This window comes from Bos indicus x Bos taurus, chromosome 1, assembly GCF_003369695.1.
Source record: "Bos indicus x Bos taurus breed Angus x Brahman F1 hybrid chromosome 1, Bos_hybrid_MaternalHap_v2.0, whole genome shotgun sequence".
NCBI classification, from domain to species: Eukaryota; Metazoa; Chordata; class Mammalia; order Artiodactyla; family Bovidae; genus Bos; species Bos indicus x Bos taurus.
Window position 1 is genome coordinate 126,058,059 of NC_040076.1, and position 20,431 is coordinate 126,078,489.

Genomic DNA, 20,431 nt, shown 5'->3' on the forward strand with positions numbered 1-20,431 from the left:
TATGATATTGAAATATATATGTGCTTTCTTGGACAAAGCACATATGGACAAAACATTATTTTAAGTGTCTGGAATACTATGTTTGACATATATTTGAATTTGTTTTTTAACTATTTATCTTTTTCTTCTCTGTGGGTCTTTTGTGGTGTCAGTACTTAAGTGTTTTGCTTATAGGTGATTTTATAAAAAGATAGGATCTTGTAAGACAAGTTCTTGATAACTTTTTAGTTCAGCCTTTATTATTCCAGTATGAACACTAACATCATTTTTCCTTTGAAAAATATATTTTAAACCATTGTGATTTTCATTTGAATTGCATTAAATATAAAAGATAATCATAAATTTGAATATTTATATATTAATGCACATTTGCAATGTGAGAGATTAAGGAGCAGTGAATTGTGATAAATTCATATTTAAATTTTGATTATCTGCTGTTCTTATCCACACTTTAGTGGCTGTTCTTGGAGTAATATTTTCAGAGGAATTTGTAGTGACAAGAAATATTCTAGGGCCCTTAGAAACAAGAATAGTATATCAGTTTTTCATATAATTAAATTGAAAAGATTTCTATTATTAAGATTTTTTCTTTTTAAGAACACAAATAGTAATTTTGTTTTTTGAGGGAAAAGATTCATTCTATGTGTTAGGATTACAGAATTTTTATGTTAATGACCTCTCTCTTCAATCTTATATTCAGAAGCGGTTGTTAGAAGCCATGGAGACATGTAACCACTCCCTCAAAAAAGAAGAGAGAAAAAGAAATCAACATAGTGAGTGCTTAATGTGCTGGTTTGACAGCAACACAGAGTTCACCTACCCCTCTCCATGGCCAGAAAAGTTCCCTCCCGTAGAGCGATGCTGTGCAAGGTAATGTGTGGTAATTCTTCAAAAACAGAGAGTGCAAAAAATAAGATAATAAAATTAACTTTTACAAAGCTTTTAAATATCTGTTTCGAGAATTAACAGATAATTTATGACATGTAAGCAACTGGTAATTACATCCAACTTTCCAAGGAATTTTCTCTATCTGTCTCAGTTGTTTCTGTAGTTCTCTGCTTTGGTCCAATTCTGCTTCTCTGTTTCTCTCTTCTATTAAAGTTATTCCCCACCCTACTTACTGCCCCTGGCATCCCATGGTGTATATCTCTTCTCTTCCTCAAGAAATGTGTGAATTTTTATTTTCATTGCCAGTGTCTACTCCCAGCATTGTTTGACATGCTATGACTTTACCTTTTACATTCCCTAACCACCCAACAGGAAAGAAGAAAAGCAGGAAATAAAAGAGCTCCTCTCTTTTCTTGCCTCAAATCCATTTCAGTCCATTTCTTCTTTCTCTTCTTCATTAAAATGTTTTCCTTGTTTTTTTCTCTTTTCTCATCTTCCCTGCAGTAATACCCAGATGGAAGTTGAGTTGCAGATAAAGTAAATGTCTCTCCATTACAATTTTTCCTTTTCTTAAAGCAAAGGGAAAGATGAAATAGACATTATAAAGTGTTTATTTTCCATTCTGGGTTTTGGAAAATGGAAGATGTAGAGATTTGTAGTATGTGTTATATATTCCTTTAGTATAAAAATCATATATACATGTATAATTTATATATTATATATATTTATGCATATATATATATATATATATATTATATGTATTCTTAAATAAATGGGAAAATTTCCACTCAGTATGTTACAGTCATGGTTGTGTCTAAATTAGTAACAACAGAGAATCTGCTGCTTTATATTTTCTTTTTCCTAAAGGACAAATTGTTATTCTCATGTTTAAAAGCAAGGGTAACTCTTGCAAAATACTGAAGGGATGCTGAAAAACTATGATTGCTTGTAATGTATGAATTTTAAATCAAATACCTTGATTTATTTTCTAGGTATAAAATAATATCATTAGATGCTTGGCGTATAGATATAAGCAAGAACAACATAACCAAGGTTGACCAGAAGGCATTATATTTCTGTGGATTTCCTACTTTGAAACACATCAAACACAAAGTCAGTGGCTATTTAGTTCAGAAATTTTTTACTGTATTGAAAGTGAAGTAATTGTGGAAAAATAATTAAAAATTAAATTCTACGAATTCTTTTAAAGTTTTTTTTAAAGAAAAGTGGGGTTCAAGTATTCCAGCAAAGCAGTCGTGGAGAAAACATGATGTTGGAAATCTTAGTGAATGCTGAGTCAGATGAACTTGTAAGTATTTTCTTTACTGTATATTATACATAAAAGCATTCTAGCTGCAGTGTGTTTGCCAAAGTAGTATAACATGTAGGAACTCCACAAGTTCACAGGAAATAAGGATAGAGTAAAGAAACATTTACACAGATTAAAGGATGTGTATAATTGTGACATAATGAGCTAAAAAATGCTGGAGGAATTTTGGAAGATGAGCTGTGTGAATTTAGGTTAAGTACAGGTCTGTAGATAGAAATAGATTTAAGCAGGGTACTAACAGAAAGCTTATCACAAAGAGGAAGAAGGAGGGGAAGGGTATGCCAGTTGAAAAAAATAACATGAGCTGGGAATTACAGTGAAAAGTAAGTGTGATATTAGCATATTATCTTTTTAACCTTTCTGTATGTCTGAAATTTTTAATACTTTTTCTTTTTTTAGAGTAAATGTGATGTATTTGAGGAGAAGGAATAGATAAACCTGACTGAAGCAGAGGACTTGTGTTGGGAAATAGTAGAAGATAAGGCTGAAAAAACAGATTGAGGCCAGATTATGGAGGACCTTGAATACCAGGCTAAGGAGTTTGGACTTATTTTTTTGTGACTGTTATCTTGAAATTGGTATTTTCATAAAAATTAATTTGGTAGCAGCATAATAGACTAAATTGCATAAAAGAGAAATGGAAGAAAATGGAAAAGCCTGTAAGTTGAGGTTGTGGTTGTAGAAGCCTTAGATAATAAAGACATAAACTGTGAAAGTGGTAATAGATCTAGATGAACAAGACTAAATTCACAAGTTCCATCATTTGTTCAAAAATAGGGGATGAAAAGAAAAAGAAAATATTAAATATGACTGACTCTAAATATCAGACTAATCAATTGAAAAATTTATTGGAATAAAGAAGTTAAAATGGGAGAGGCACTTGTTTGAGGGGATAAATGATCAGTAATAGAATTTTAAGTTGGTTCTAGAACATTTATCTGGAGCTGCCCTGTCAGCCTTTCTTAGCAGGGTTCCACAAGAGATTTAAGCCCTAATGTGCTAAGTCATCCATTTGCTTATAAAAATTAAATTAGTTTTTATGCATTTGGAATAGTACTAGTTATGTATCATCCTTAGGAGAATTAGTAAAATCCCTAGTCCAATTGTTTTTTGTGTTCTGTGGTTCAGATTAAAAACTTCAGTCAAGAAAGATGATTATACTCAGTTGAATACGTAGAGCTGAGGCTTGGAGGGCAATGGGGATATGCAGGTCGTGAGCAGGGAAATGATGGCTGGGGCCTTGGGGCTGACTTCCCTGAAAAAAGGGAATTCTGAGGGTTCAAGGGTATAAAGGGTATAAAGGGTTCACAGGTATAAAGGGTAGAAAAGGAGCCAGTAAAAGTGGGAGTGCTCAGAGAAGAAAGAGAATGATTCCCAAGTTAAGTAGTATCACAAAAGCACGAGCAGATGGTACATGCAGTTCAAGAACAGTGAAAACTAGGTCTGTGAATTAGACCTAGTGAATTAAACTAGGTCCTTTGGTCACCATTATTGGACTTTGAGAATTCCATTCCAGTAGGTTGTTGGAGGCAGAAGTCCAGTTCCTGAGTACTAGTCTGCGACTAGTTAGATGGAAAGTAAAGGAAGCAGATCTTAACCCCTTAGTTCAGAAGTTTCTCATTGAAAAAAAGGCTGGAAACATAGCTGTAGGTAAAGAAGAGGCAGTTTGTTAAGCAGAGCAGAACAGTAGAGCTTCTTAAGCAGAGCAGTAGGGCTGAAGAACAACGGAGGTCTTAAAGTCACCGTGGAGGGAACGGATGTGAAGAAATAAGGGATTTCCTGTAGGGCTTAAGTGAAAGGATTAATCTGGGCAAGTAGGATAAATTTTCCTCCAAATGAAGGGAAGTGTGGGAGAATGAAATTAGATATATAGAAAGGAAAAGTATGAGCCTAGTTCTAATAATATTGAAACTTGTTGTATCAGAATAGTCATTTTTTTATATGTTCACAGTAAGAAATGTCTTCATATAATAAATACAATAAAGTTATCTCCCAAAGTCAAAAAATAGTCATCTCTAATTATTAAAGAAATATTTGCTTATAATGATCAAGCATAATAAAAAGGGGATGAAAATTTATACTTCAACTTCAGTTTCTACTACAAAGCTGTCTAACCAATAGTAGTAATGTTTCCTTTTAAGAATTTTTACTTAAGATATTTTTCAAACAGTTTATACAGTAATCAGTTGGTATCCATGGAGCATTGGTTCCAGGACACTCGGTTGATCCTAAAATCCAGTGGATGCTCAAGTCTCTTATATAAAATGGTGTTGTAGCTTCCGTGGTGGCTCAGTGGTAAAGAATCTGCTAGCCAATGCAGGAGAAAATGGGTTCAGTCCCTGATACGGGAAGATCCCACATGCCTGCGGAGCAGCTACATCCATGTGCCCCCCCCCCCAAAAAAAAAGCTGTAATGTTTGCATATGACCTACATATATACTCCCTTTATTGATTATAACACCTAACACAATATAAATAATTGTAAATACAATTTGTATGCTATGTAAATAGTTGCCAACATTTGGCAAATTCAAGTTTTGCTTTTTGAAACTTTCTGAAGTTTTTTTTTTCCTCAAAGTATTCTCCATTAGAGGTTGGTTGAGTCTGCAGATGTGGAACCCATGGATACAAAAAGCTGATTATACAGCATTTTATAGTTTACAAAGGTTTTTGTGTATATTATTTTATCCTTAAATGAATATTGTGAGGTAGATGTTACAGCTTCTCATAAAACAGACTCAGTGGGATTAAAGGATTTGCTTAACACTCTGTAGCTGAAAAGAAATAGAATCCAATTTTGAACCCGTGGTTTCTAACTTGAGATAAGTCTAGTGTTCTTATTTAATCATACCAATCACAAACGAAATCACATTTCTTAGATTCTTTTTTTGCTGTCCGTCTGATATACAATAATGAGTAAAGCTCTTTTCTAGATATCTGTGCTGTTCTTTTCACTTTTTTCAGTTCCAATGAGAAAAATAAACAGATAATCATGAGAATAATAGAATCATAGAATTTTACTACTGGATGGAATTTTGTAAAGCAACTAATCCAGCTCATTAATTTTACAAATTAAAAACAATTAAATTAAGGAGATTGAAAAGCAGACATTGGCTCAGCTAGTTAGAAGCAGAACTAAAAACCTGAGTTTCTTGGTGAACATTATTTCTATTAATGTTGGCTATATTATGAGCAATAATACTCACGTTATAGGTCAGTGTTCTTTTGTTTGAATTTACTGATATCTCTTTTCTCACCAAGTAATCTCATTTAGGATTAAAATCAGTGGGCTATACTTCAGTAATAACTGCCAATGCTGTTGAAGAAATGAGGAGGAGGCAAGCTTCCTAGTGTGATATTTATACTGTTGAAAAGTACTTAAGTTGGTCATAGTTCCCGTCTAATAAGAGATTGGCAGAGGAGAAGGTTATGTTGGTAAACTTCCACAGATTCATAATAAATTATAAAGAGTGAAATAAGGCAGATAGGTAAAAACAACTTAAAACTATTTTTTTAAAAAAGGAAAGGGGAAAAAACCAAAAATCTAAAGGAACAGAAATCCTAGAAAGAAAAAAAAAAGAGTAGTTAGCAATAAAGGCACAAGTTAGAGAAGAGAAATTTAAAAAGCAAAATTTGACTGGATAGAATAATTAAGTTGAAATAAAGTAGTGAAGAGGAGTTACTAGCAGGGAATAATTAGCTTGAGTGATCAAATATTTTTATATTTTAATTACTAAGGTGGGGTTTTATAGATTTCAAGTACACAGTTGTAAACACAAGCCAGTTTTAATTATTTAATTTTGCCTCTGTAAAATTTTCTCTTGGACCTAAAACAGTAATGAACTTTTCTGCTTTTACTTTAAGAGTGTAGAAAATATAGCTTCATCAGTGCTTGGGAAGTCTGTCTTTGTTAATTGGCCTCATCTTGAAGAAGCTAGAGTTGTTGGTGTATCAGATGGAGAAACTAAGTAAGATTTTATTTGTAATTTTTAAAGTGTGTATATGCTTTGCTATTTGATGGCTTTTATTCATACATTTTGAAGAAGGAAATGGCAACTCACTCCAGCATTCTTGCCTAGAGAATCCTGTGGACAGAGGAACCTGGTGGGCTGCTGTCCATAGGGTCGCACAGAGTCAGACACGACTGAAGCGACTTAGCAGCAGTAGCAGCATTCATACATTTTAACTGATACAGTATTTGTAAAATATTTACACTTTCTAGTGGAAATGAAAGTTCTCTAATCACACGCTTCAAGTTCAACCACTGTTGACATTTTATTGTACATCCCTTGAGATGCATATATTTTAGATGCATATATTATTTTTACCCTTTTGCCTTCTTTTCCTTTTAATAGTTTGAAAGTTTCCATATCCTAATTCTTTTCTACCAGTTGTCATTGTTAGCAAATATATTTATTTCTGACAAGACTGACTAGCATATGTAACTTTACCTTTTCCATACCCTTCCCAGGTTTCATTTAAATAATATGTAATTTTTAAAACATATATCTTCTATTCTAAAGATAATTTCTTAACACTTTATTAAATTTCACAATCATTTTATCAGTGAGTATTTAGACAATCTATTCTTTGACATCTTTTATGTTTATATCATATAAACTTGGTCTGACGTCTTATTCTTTTTTCATGTTTAAAACTTCCTAAAGTAATTTTTTTTCCAGAGAAAATGTAAGGATGTTAATGCTTTCTGAATTATTACTTATCCAAAAAATTTTTTGTGTTGTTTTTCCCCCACATATGTTTAGAATTAGAAACCTTAGATCTCTGCAAACATATCTCAGTTTGTCTTGTCATTTAATTTTGTTGGTGAGAAGTCAACCCTAATATGAATCTTGAGGATTCTTTTTTAATCACCAGAATTCACTTCCCCTGCCTTTTTGTTGAAGTTTAGTTTTTTATTAGTTGTTGTTTGTTTTTTTTTAATGGATCATGCTTTTGGTCTAAGCACTCTTCACCTAACCCTAAGTCCCAAAGATTATCTTGAAATTTTTTTATAGTTTTTCCTCCTTTTGCACTTAAATCCATGATCTATTTTGAATTGATTTTTATATGAGGTATGAGGTCCAGTTTCATATATTTACCTATGAATATTGAATTGCTTGCTCTAGCACTGTTTGTTGAAAAAACTCTCCTTCCTCCATTAGGTTGCTTCTACATCTTTGTCAAAAATAAGTTGAGCATGTGTGTATGGATCTGCATTGTGGGTTCCCCATTTTGTTCCATTTGTCTCTGTGTCTGTTTTTATGCCAGCACCGCATTGTGTTGTTACTGTAGCTATGTAGTGAGTCTTAACCTTAGGTAGAGGATTCCTTCCACCATTTTTTTATTTTTCAAAATTATTTTAAGATATTTTTGGTCCTTTGCCTTTCCATATATATTTTAGAATTTTTTTAATATCTATAAAAAATCCTTGATAGATTTTGATAGGAATTTTATTAAACATAATTTGGGGAGATTTGACATCTTTGTTGAATTTTCTGATCCAAATGGATCTCCTTTTATTGCTCCATTAATTTTAATCTTTGATTTCTTTTATCGCTATTTTGTTGTTTCAGCATACTGAACCTGTGCATATTTTGTTAGATTTATACCTGCTGCTAAGTCGCTTCAGTCGTGTCCGACTCTGTGCGACCCCATAGACGGCAGCCGATGAGGCTCCCCCGTCCCTGGGATTTTCCAGGCAAGAACACTGGAGTGGGTTTATACCTACATAAGTATTTAAAATTTTTGAAGCCACTATAAATGGTATTGGGCCTCCCAGATGGATCGGTGATAAAGAATGCGCCTACAGTGCAGGAGATGTGGGTTCAATCCCTGGGTCAGGACGATACCCTAGAGAAGGGAATGGCTACTCATTCCAATATTCTTGCCTGAAGAGTTCCATGGACAGAGGATCCTCTCAGGCTGCAGTCTATGGGGTCACAAAAGAGTCGGACATTACTTAGCGACTAAACAACCACAATAAATGGTATTATATTTTAAGGTTCCGTTTCCCCTGCTAGTATACAGAAATATAATTGATCCTGTATATTAATTTTATGTCCTAAGACCTAGCTAAACTTACTTCCCTGCCTTTTTTTCTTAGAGTTCAGGTCAGTTATTTTGTAGAATTCTGAATTTATGTAGTTGTTTCCTATTAGTGTCATTTAAATTGGTCCTCCATCCCACATATTTCCTGTAAACTGGGAGTTAGGTATGGTGGCTTGATTAGGATCAAGTTAAACTTTTTTTCAGCAAAAATACTGTATTGAATTTGAGATTATTAATTCTTTAAAAATTTGTATTTTATTATGTATTTATTTTAATTTCTTAAAGAGACAGAATACTATTTGTTTTTAAATTTTGATTAAAATATTTTACAAGTCCTTGTTCTGAAATTCCTTTTACAGTTTTAAAAAAGGTTTTTTGGTTTTTTTTTTCTATTATACCATGTAGAAATTTTTTCACTCTGAAGACTCACACTACTGGAACTCTATGTTAAACCACAAATTTGGGGGTAATTTAATTTTTATTTTAATTTTCAAGGTTTTACTTGGAAGAACCTCCAGGAACACAGAAGCTTTATTTGGGAAGAACTGCACCACCATCTAAAGTGGTCCATCTTGGAGACAAAGAACAATGTAATTGGACAAAAGAAGTACAAGGAATTTCAGAATAGTGAGTATTATAAACAGTATTTAATGTCATTGAACTAGAATGTGCTGGTCTAATGTACTTATTTTTTAACTGATTTTTCACTTAACACTGTGGTCACATCTTCATTTTATATATTAAAAAAGTAATGAGTTCTAATTTAAAATAAAACCTAATTAAAAGCAGTTAGAACCTTGTCCAGTTTGTCAGTAAAATACTTCACCACGTACTGAAAAAGAAAGGAGGGAAGGAAAGACATAATCACTTACCCTAGGAATACACAGTTAATAAGTTGCCTGAATTTCAGCATTCATTTTACTAACCATAAGGTCATGAATTTCTTGGCCACATGTAAGTAATAAGAATAAGATGGAATACTCTCCTTTGTTTTTCACCCTTCCCTCCTCCCTACGCTTCTGTCTCCCTATGTCCAAACCCCTTATGCCCCTGAATTCAGAAATGCAAGTTCTATACCAACTAATGAACGAAGAAGCTAACCCTGGATTTTCAGGATGCTTTGTGTCCCATGATCCCACTCTAACAGTACCTCTCTTTTTTCATCCAAACACTGGAATTCCTTAAATCAAGATAGAGTAATAGAAACTGGCAGTGGCACATAAAGTGTTGTTATAAATGTACATCCATCAGTCCTCTTGTTTAAACTGTAATAGCATCTATTGATAAATAAGAACTCAAGAAGATATCTCTTCTGTAATTTAGGAGCTAATACCAGGCCATAATATTCTAAAATTATTAAACAGGAAAAATTTTAAAACTACCATGAAAAGCTATCCAGCATAAAAGGATAGCTGTTAGAGGGAAAAGTAGAGCATTTTTTGCCTCCCAAGGCAATGGCACCCCACTCCAGTGCTCTTGCCTGGAAAATCCCATGGACGGAGGAGCCTGGTAGGCTGCAGTCCATGGGGTCGCTAAGAGTTGGACACGACTGAATGACTTCCCTTTCACTCTTCACTTTCATACACTGGAGAAGGAAATGGCAACCCACTCCAGTGTTCTTGCATAGAGAATCCCAGGGATGGGGGAGCCTGGTGGGCTGCCGTCTGTGGGGTCGCACAGAGTCGGACACGACTGAAGCGACTTAGCAGCAGCAGTAGCAGTTGGCAACCCACTCCAGTGTTCTTGCCTGGAGAATCCCAGGGACGGAGGATCCTGGTGGGCTGCTGTCTATGGGGTCGCACAGAGTCGGACATGACTGACGTGACTTAGCAGCAGCAGCAGTGTAAGTCAGATACCCTTGTCATGGCTCACATTATTCTGAATTTTATTTTATAGCACGTAAATAGAATTAATAGATTTATGAGTATGATTAATGATTCTTTTCATGGATAGTATGCTCCATAAGGATAGGGAACACATCTGGCTTTTTCACCATAATTTAAATTTTGCTATAAAAAATATATATAGTAATGTTATTAAACTACATACTATGTAGGTAACTATAATATAATATATACATATTATATAATATACTTAGGTATATATATAATACATATATTTAAGTATAAGCGTGTATACAAAAATTAAAATTGTGATTTTTATAATTAGTTCACTAGATATTCTAAGTATTAATATGGGCATACTGAAGACTGAATCAGTGAGCTAAAAAATCAAGCTGAGAAAGGATCAGCAAACTTTCTGTAAAGGCTGGAGAGTAAATACTTTAGGTTTTGTGGATTTTATGGTTTTTGTTACAACTACTCAACTCTGTTGTTGTATCACAAAAGCAGCCATTGACGTTAAATAAATGAATGGCTGTTTGAACAAAATTTACTTACAACAGCAGGAAGCAGTCTGAATTTGGCCAATGACCATAGCTTGCCAACCCCTGGTTTAGATTGAAAAGGCCCACTGAATGCCTGTCAGTCAGTCTCTATTGTCTGTGTTTTTAGATTCACCTGTTCTGGATATTTCATACAAATGGAATCACATAATATGTGACCTTTTCTATCTGGCTGATTTCACATAGCATGTTTAGGGGGTTCATACACATTGTAGTATATCAGTACTTACTTCTTTTTATGGGCAAATATTTCATTGTACGTATGTGTCACCTTTTGTTTATGCGTTCATCTGTTGGTGGACATATGGTTTCTTTCCACCTTTCTGCTATTGTGAATAGCACTGCTATGAGCATTGGTCTATAAATATTTATTTGATGACATGTTTCCAGTTCTTTGGTTATATACCTAAAAGTGAAATTGCTGGGGTGTTTAGCACTTCTGTGTTTAACTTTCTGAGGAACTGTAAAAACTGTTTTCCACAGTGGGTGCACCATTTTACACTCCCATCAGCAGTGTACAAGTGTTTCAGTTTCTCCATATCCTTTCCACCATTCTTGTTTTTGCTGCTTTTTGTTATAGCCAGCCTAGTGGGTATGAAACATAGGAGTTTCTTATAACTCTCTAAATTCTTATTTAATCTTACAGACTTTGGGAAGGGTAGCCACAGAATAGTGTAAAAAGTCTTATTAGGTACTCAGAACTACTAGCATATTTATTTAAAATTTATTTATGGATTTGATTATGAGTTGGTGGTTTGATGTTGATTATCATTATAGAATGTATATACACTCGTACACGACTTCATTTATTTTTTATTTTTTCTTTGAGCTACCTGAGAAGAAAAGGAATAATAATAAACGAAACATCTGCAGTTGTATATGGTCAGTTACTCACAGGTCGTAAATATCAAATAAATCAAAATGGAGAAGTCCGTCTAGAGAAACAGTGGTCAAAACAAGTTCTTCCATTTGTTTATCAAACCATTGTCAAAGTAAGTCTCCATCAGGTCTCCGTCCTATCTTAATGTACACTGTTGTACACTGTATGAAGAAAAGATTAAATCATATTAATATGCAGCAACATATAATTGATATTGTTATTTAATGTAATTTGCAAGATACTATGGTCTTTAAAAGGAGTATAACATGCTCAGACACTCATTCTGGGTATGTCTAGGAAACTTGTCTTTTGTATTTATTTATTTTTATCCTTAAAAAATCTTGCTTTAAATAAAGTAGTATATTTATTGCTATTGTGTTTGTGATCTTAGATGTTGTGAGGGGACCAAGTTTTTTTAAAGCATGTAGCGATAATGTAATTTTGGTGAGATAGTGTAGCATAGTGAGTAAGAGCACCGACTGAGTTTATTTCTTAGCTATATAACCTAAGACAAGATTGCCTCTTTCCATGCTTTAGTTTCCTCATCTATAAAGTGGGTCTAGTAATGGCCTTTGCTACAGAGGGTTGTCTTGAGGATGAAATGAGCTAATAAATTTGTGAAGTACCTAGAAGAGTGTGTGGCATGTAAGGAGATAAAATTTCATTTCTAGTATTGTTATGTAGAAAATCTTTACATTTGACATTTGTAGACTACATAGTCATAATCCCATAGGAAAAAAATCTTGATATACAATCTATAGAAATTTTGACCATGATGACTCACTTTTGTATTTCATTCTACATAGGACATCCGAGCTTTTGACTCCCGTTTCTCCAGTATAAAAACATTGGATGACTTGTTTCCTCCTAGAAGTATGGTCTTTATGCTGGGAACACCCTACTATGGATGCACTGGAGAGGTTAGTTTCTGTTATTATTACTAATTAAAATTCTTCCTGGTTTCAAGTTAATACAATTATTTAACTTCTCTTCATTTAGGTGTAAAGTAAAAATGTAATACTGAAGGGGAAAAATAAGAAAAAATTTATTCATCTAATTTATAAGCACAGTATTTGGCTATATATTTTTAGTGTTGAGCACATTGAGATCAGGAGGTGATGGAAAAAGAATTCAGATTCTGATCTGGTTTTTTGTAGGTTTATTTATTGTGGTAGCATGCATGAGGCGGTTCTGAAATTATTTTAGATGTATTATTATGTATTTTAGATGTAAATTATGATGAATTTATATATGTGTTGATGTTTTGGGGAATTCCACCTCTCACATGAGAAGAGGTACATGCATGTATAGAACAGGAGAATGCAAGAAGAACTTGTGAGGAAAGATTAAAATTGGAGGTAGTAATGTGGACTCATAATTACTAAAATACCTTTAAAGATTTATAGGTATGTATATAGGCACATGTGTGTATATATCTTTGTGTGTATATTTGTAGATGCATAAATGTATATGTCTCAATACATAGATATATTTTCTGGCTCTATTTGCTTTAAGAATTGGAAGCAAAGACACCGTGGTACCATGTAACATGTTGATCTTGATCTCTAACACCATATCCCAATAAAAGGAATGAGGCTTCTCAAAGAAAAGCCTGAATACAGGGCTGGGGCAGAATAAGTTGAAGATGAGCCTAGAACCTCTAGTTATGTGGGAAAGCAAGGAAGTATTCACAAGAGTGATGAGAGCATATCACATAAACACAGGAACCAGGTTGAAGAGCCTCCGACTGGCCAAATGTGGGACTGTTTAAGTACTAAACTAATCAAGTACATGTTAATTATAAATCATTAGGAATGCATGATTCCATAGTGATAAGAAATAGATAAATGAATGGGGAGGGGAAGAGTTTTTGCTTCTAGTATTATTTAAAGGGTAATTGTGGAGGGAGTGAGGGAGTTAGAAAACCAGAGGGAGTTGGAAAACCACCGTTTAACACGCATTGTGATTCAGGTTGGATCAGGCAACAGTCATTGGAAGATAAATCTAAAGGGAGCCTTTGATCCAGGAACAAGATATTTTCATGGTCTTAGAAAATGTCTCCCCATAGGTTGTTAATTTCATTTCAGGGAAAACAAAAAACTATCATTGTACAGTTAAGAAGTTGAGCAACATCTTGATTTTATGATTAATATTAATATCATTGAGGGACAGATGAATATTCTGTACCTCCAGACAGGATAGTCTACAAAGGACATATTTTCTGTGCACTCTTCTGGCTGAGAATATATAACATTAACCTAATCACAAAAAAGCACTAGAAAACTCCAAATTGTAGAACTTTTTTTTAAAACACAGGGTGGAGAGGGAGGAATGAAATAGATTCTTTGAAAGGTTAGTGTATAAAAGACAGGCACTCTGGGTAAATTCTAGATTAAAGGAGGCTAAAGAGATATGACAACAAAATGCAGTATCTGATCCTTGCTTGGTCCTGTGGTAGAGGGAGAAAAGAGTTTTCTATAAATATAGTCATTTTTAGGTCAACAGACAAAATTGATATACAGGCAATAAATTAAAGTATTTGTCATAAGTTTATGTACTTAATAACTATACTATGGTAATATAATAAAATATCCTTCTTTTTATTTACCAAAATGTTTAGTGGTTACAGATACGATATATATAATACACTCTCAGAAATTTCCAAAAAATAATTATGTACATGTAAATACATACATGGTGAAAGTGTTAGTCACTTAGTTATGTCCAACTCTGCAACCCGTTGGACTGTATGTATCCTGCAGGCTCCTTTGTCCATGGAATTCTCCAGGCAAGAATACTGGAGTGATTTGCCATTCCCTTCTCTAGGGGATCTTCCTGATCCAAGGGTCTCCTGCATTGCAGGCAGATTCCCTACCATGAGCCACCATGGAAGCTCATATATGATATATATAATATATACCCTCAGAAATTTCCAAAAAGTAATTATGTGTATGTAAATACACACATGGGGCTTCCCAACGACTCAGCAATAAAGAATCCTCCTGCCAAGCAGGAGACACGGGTTCTATTCCTGGGTCAGGAAGATCCCCTGGAGAAGGAAATGGCAAACCACTCCAGTATTCTGGCCTTGGAAATCCCATGGACAAAGGAGCCTGGTTGGGCTATAGTCCTTGGGGGTCACAAAGAGTTGGACACAACTTAGTGACTGAGTATGGAATCACACAAATACACATAGAGCACAAACGTTAGTAAAGTGCTGATAATAGGTGAATCTGGGTAAATGTTCTTTGACTTGTTTTTATTTTTGCAACTTTTTGGTAGTTTGAACTTACTTGCAAATTGAAGTTAGTTTTTTTTTTTTTTTAAAGACTGGTTAACAACTGGTTAAAGCAAAGTACAGTGACTCAAATTTATAATATAAGCTCATTGACTTACAAGTTCCAAGAAAATTTCCACTATCCACCTTGTTTTACTGTATTGCAGAAATAATAAACACTGTTCAAATAAGTAGAAAAATAAGTAAATAAAATGTAATGAAAGAGACTCAAATATATTGTGACTTTTTTTTTTTTCCTCTAAGGTTCAGGATTCAGGGGATGTGATTACAGAAGGCAGAATTCGTGTGGTTTTCAGCATTCCATGTGAACCCAATCTTGATGCTTTAATACAAAACCAGCATGTGAGTATAATAGTCCATATTGTTTAATTTAGAATTAACTTTTAAAATGTTAGAAGGACATTTTTGGTACCTCCTTTAAGTTATTGCAAATATTTTATTTAACACTGATTAAATTCTCTCACAGTTGCCTCTAGTATTATTTAAAAATAAATATGGCATCTGTGCTCAAAACTTCATGCAGATCTTTGGGAGGGAAAAAAACAGATCTTTGGGAGGCAAATCCTATTATTAATCTGTAATAGTTGTTATGGGTTATTTTGTTCAAGCTTGTAAGTGGCACATTGATTAGTATACCTTCTGGGAATAGACAGGTTTTTTAAAGCCTTTCATAATTAAAGCCTGAACTTTCAGTTACAAGTGACAAATGACCTTCTTGCAAAGGTTATGCATCTCTATTCAGCTAAAGATGAACAGTCCCTGGAGAAAATTAGAAACTTCACTTAAGTTCATGACATTCTTTTATTTTTCACTTTTAAAATAAGGTGGTAATCCTGATATCTATCATTTGTTCATACTGATTGATTAGATAATTAACTTGACTGAAATTAATTCACATTTAGCCAGCTGTTGCTACTTATACTTTATTTTCACTAGTGGTAAAATCTAAAATTTTATTTCCTGTGAAATGAATTTAAGGCATTAGTTATTAGCATACACGTGAGGAACCTTTATGGAGAGCAGAGAAGGCCCTAAAATCTTGCCACAGGGTCTCTTTTGGAGAAATAATGCAGAAGTCAGGAAATCAGGAAAGTGAACCTTTAAATGAAGAAGCTGGAGCTTTGTTTGGGAGTCAGTGGAGGTAGAAGAACTTGTGTTGCTTCATCCTTGGCTTTTTCTAGATCTGAAACAGCCTGCCCAGTTCTAAGGGGACAATGTTGCTAGGAATGCCCTCTCCAGTATATTTTCTTTCTTTAACTTTCACTCAAACCTTCTTTCTCTACTGCTTATTTTACATATACTAGGATATTTGTGGTGATTTAATTAATTTTAACCATACTATAACCCAGTATTTTTCAAAAGGAGTACTAATTATTTTCTGAGTGGGTCAACTGTGTGTTAAAGAGGACTGCCCTGTATATGGCAGGACAGTTGGCATCCTTGGTCCCTGGACACTAAGTACTTGTAGGCTGTGTCATTTATTGTTTTCAAATGCTTATTCAAAAAGCAGTACTATCTGTGATAGAGAACTACTGCCTTAATTCTTCCTTTCTATTCTGGAAAGCATTACTTGATTTGTTTGTGTTATTTCTAAATCTGATAATGATTTTGATGGAAAAATTGTGTTGCATTCTTTACTAGCATATTAATGTATTGTGATAGTGACATTATGGGGCTTCCCTAGTAGCTCAGTTGGTAAAGAATCTGCCTGCAATGCAGGAGACCCTCGTTCGATTCCTGGGTCGGGAAGATCTGCTGGAGAAGGGATAGGCTACCCACTCCAGTATTCTTGGACTTCCCTGGTGGCTCAGCTGGTTAAGAATCCACCTACCATGCAGGAGACCTGGGTTCAATCTCTGGGTTGTGACGATCCCCTGGAGAACGGAAGGGTTACTCACTCCAGTATTCTGGCCTAGAGAATTCCAAGGATTGTATAGTCCATGGGGTCACAAAGAGGCAGACACAACTGAGTGACTTTAAGAAAAAAAGTGACTCTATGTCTCAAGTGCCTAAAGAATTTGTTCATTTAGGGATCATTATAGATATGATCATTAAAAAAAAAAATGGTGGAAAATAATTCCTTACAAATCTCTGGAAATTTTGCTTTACTTTTGATAAACTATCCTTATATTCCCATGAAATAAGAATATAAAATAATTATATAATTTATTAATAAATATAGCATTTATTGTATTTATATATTCATTTATAAGAATATAGTATATGAAATCTATATAAAATAAGTATGTGTGTATTATTGTACACATGATATTAGTAGTATATGATAGCTTACCCTTGTTGGTACTGAATGTGTGAGTAATTTGCTTCCTGGGGTTAAAAATTAAATGATCTGATACTTTTTTTTAATTTGACTGTCTTCATAGTTTCTTCCCCTAAATACATAAAATTTCATTGACTGAATTATATTAACGATGCTATTATGAGCCTCTACATGTTATTTTCGTATGATAATTAACAATTAGGAGAAATAAATATTACATATATCCACGTATGAAGGGCACTCAGTTTTGCTCAGTAGCAACTATTTTGATGACATACTCATGTTTTAATTCAGTGTTGTAATTATCAAGACCTCATTTTGTCCCAGGTACTCTACCAGGTCCTTTTTAGAATATGAAAAGTAATTTTTTAAAACTAGTTCTCATCTATAGAACTTGCCATTTAGTACTTACAGTAGAGTTTTTGTCTTGAGACAGTTTCACAGACTGTGTTATTTCCTCCCCCTTTCATTCATCCTTGGGAATCCTGTCCTTTAAGGATAGAAAAGAGTAGAAAAATTCTACCTATAAATCCTCTTTAAAAAAAGTTGGGGGTGAGGTGGGGTGGGAAAATAGGTCACTTACTTTTTAAAAAATCTTTTCATTGCCACAATCCAAAATGTTAGTGATGTCTTGATTGTCTCCAGATTTTAAAGGTAAAGATATACTGCTTTAATTCTTTGTGTTTCCATAATTGACTTTTTTGTTTTTATATTTAAAGAAATATTCTATAAAGTACAACCCAGGATATGTGTTGGCCAGTCGCCTTGGAGTGAGTGGATACCTTGTTTCAAGGTTTACAGGAAGTATTTTTATTGGAAGAGGATCTAGGAGAAAGTAAGTTTATGTTAGAGAAATTTACCTAAAGTGGCAGAAAAAAATAAATGATAAAAATAAAATGGTTAATATTTCAGTAATTATTTTCTCTTATTGCTTTGAATTTTCCTTAAAAATTACGTATAAATCCTCTGATGGTGGTCTTTCATCTAAATGGCACATGCTGTAGGTGGTTGGAAAGACAGTTCTTATTTTTAGCAGCTAACAAATTGAACCTTGAAAAAAGGTATCAGAAGGTGTGTGTGAATCTCATAATATATTTCCCTGAATTTTCTTGTTTCATTCTCCTCTCTAATTATATAATCTGTTTATATGCTTTGTTAACTTGGGTTTTGAAGCCTTTCCTCTAGTTTTTCTACTTCTACTACTTTGGAAATAACCATGATAACTAAAACATAGAAAACTTTTCTAAAAATTGAAAGCAAAGCTTTGTATTCTTTGAACAAAATTTTAAAACTTTTGTGTGTATGTGTGTGTGTGGTTTAAATTCAGCCCTCATGGAGACCATAAAGCAAATGTGGGTTTGAATCTCAAATTCAACAAAAAAAATGAGGAGGTACCTGGATATACTAAGAAAGTTGGAAACGAATGGATGTATTCATCTGCAGCAGAACAACTTCTTGCAGAGTACTTGGAGAGGTAAGTTCCTATGGCAGGATCCTACTAGACATCCAAAAACGTAGGAATGTGATAAGGATTTTGCCTTCCTGATAAGGAAAGTGTTTCCTTTAGTAAAACATGATACATATAAATTAACTTAAAGTCATGGAGTGTTATAGACATTAACTAAAACAGAGTGGGAAAATACTGTACTTAAATTATTCACAGTGAAAAAGGATAATGAGACTGGCCCTCCCTTTAATTAAAAATTTCTTAAACTTACTGTCATAAATTTTTCTCTAGTCTAAATGTCTGTGTCAGTAGTAATAAAATTGGTATGTATAAATACAACGACCCTTGGCATAGTGAATTTTCTTAAAACTCCAGCTGGACAGTCGACTATTATCCTAAATTATTGATTTTTATTACTGAAATAGTCTGAAAAATCAACAGGTCTTAACTCCTCATTATAAAAGTGAGAAATCTGAGTACCAGGATTTACTGAGTTTACTCAGTGTCAAAGATTTACAGGAAATATCTCTTATTTCTATTAAATGATTGAATGTTCTCTCCATTGCTTCACTGGTTTCTAACTCTCTCATATTTGAGAATCATTAGTTTTCTAGGGCTGCTTTGCCAAAGTACACAAACTGCATGGCTTAAAATGACAGGAATTTATTGTCTCACAGTTCTGGAGACCAGAGTCCAAAATCAAGGTGTTGATAGGGCCATACGTCCCCTGGAGGTGCTAGGGAAGGAACTGTCCATGCCTCCCTCCTAGCTTCTTGTAGCCTCATAAGTTTTGTTCCTTAGCCTATAGCTGTATTACCCCAGTCCTCCATCTTCACATGGTTTTTCTCCCTATGTGTCTTAATATCATCTTTTTCTTTTAATTTTATTGGAGTATAGTTGATTTAAAGCATTGTCTTTCAGATATACAAAAAGGGATTCAGTTATATTAAAACATATATATATTCATTCCTTTTTTACATTCTTTTCCCTTACAGGTTATCACAGAATATTGAATAGTGTTCCTTGTGCTTTATAATATGTCCTTGTTGGTTATGCATGCGTGCTGAATCACTTGAGTTGTATCCAACTCTATGCGACCCTATGAACTGTAGCCCACCAGTCTCCTCTGTCCTTGTTGGTTATCTGTCTTATATATGGTAGTGTATGTGTGTTCATCCCAAGCTCCTGATTTATCCCTGTCCCCCACGTTTCCCCTTTGGTAATCATAAGTTTGTTTGTGAAAGTCTGTCTCTGTTTTGTACATTTGTATACTGTACAAATATATAAGTTCATTTGTCTCTTTTTTTTTGAATTAGATTCCACATATGAGTGATATCATATTTGTCTTTCTCTGTACTATTTCACTTAGTATGATAATCTAGGTCCATTCATGTTGCTGTAAATGGCATTATTTCATACCTTTTTATGGCTGAGTAATATTCCATTGAATATATGCATACATCTTCTTTAACCATTCTTCTGCTGATGGACATTTCCGTTGCTTCTATGTCTTGGCTATTGTAAATAATAGTGCTGTGGTGAACATTGGGGTGCATTTATCTTTTTGGATTATGTTTTTCTCAAGATACTGGCCCAGGAGTGAGATTGCTGGATCAGATAGTAATTCTATTTTTAGTCTTTCATGGAACCTCCATACTATTCACCATAGTGGTTGTATCAATTTATATTCCCACCATCAGTGTAGGAGGGTTCCCCTTTCTGCACACTTTCTCTAGCACTATTGAACGTATTTTCATGTACCTTTTGGCCATCTGTGTTTCTTCTTTGGAGAAATGTATATATTTCTCATAGATCTGCCCATTTTTTTATTGAGTTGTTTGTTTTTCTAACA

The 20,431-nt window shown here is 33.9% G+C and overlaps 1 protein-coding gene across 4 annotated transcripts in view; it reads left to right on the forward strand.

The window, feature by feature from the left end:
- The window catches only part of XRN1 (5'-3' exoribonuclease 1), a 112,441-nt gene that overhangs the window by 38,822 nt on the left and 53,188 nt on the right, over positions 1-20,431 (forward strand). For all 4 annotated transcript variants that reach the window (XM_027544378.1, XM_027544387.1, XM_027544395.1 and 1 more), the window contains exons 16-25: positions 701-870; positions 1,881-2,001; positions 2,099-2,197; positions 6,083-6,186; positions 8,765-8,896; positions 11,503-11,665; positions 12,360-12,473; positions 15,095-15,193; positions 17,852-17,967; positions 18,460-18,606. In XM_027544378.1, coding sequence (XP_027400179.1) covers positions 701-870; positions 1,881-2,001; positions 2,099-2,197; positions 6,083-6,186; positions 8,765-8,896; positions 11,503-11,665; positions 12,360-12,473; positions 15,095-15,193; positions 17,852-17,967; positions 18,460-18,606 — 1,265 coding nt within the window. The remainder of the gene's footprint in view (positions 1-700; positions 871-1,880; positions 2,002-2,098; positions 2,198-6,082; positions 6,187-8,764; positions 8,897-11,502; positions 11,666-12,359; positions 12,474-15,094; positions 15,194-17,851; positions 17,968-18,459; positions 18,607-20,431) is intronic.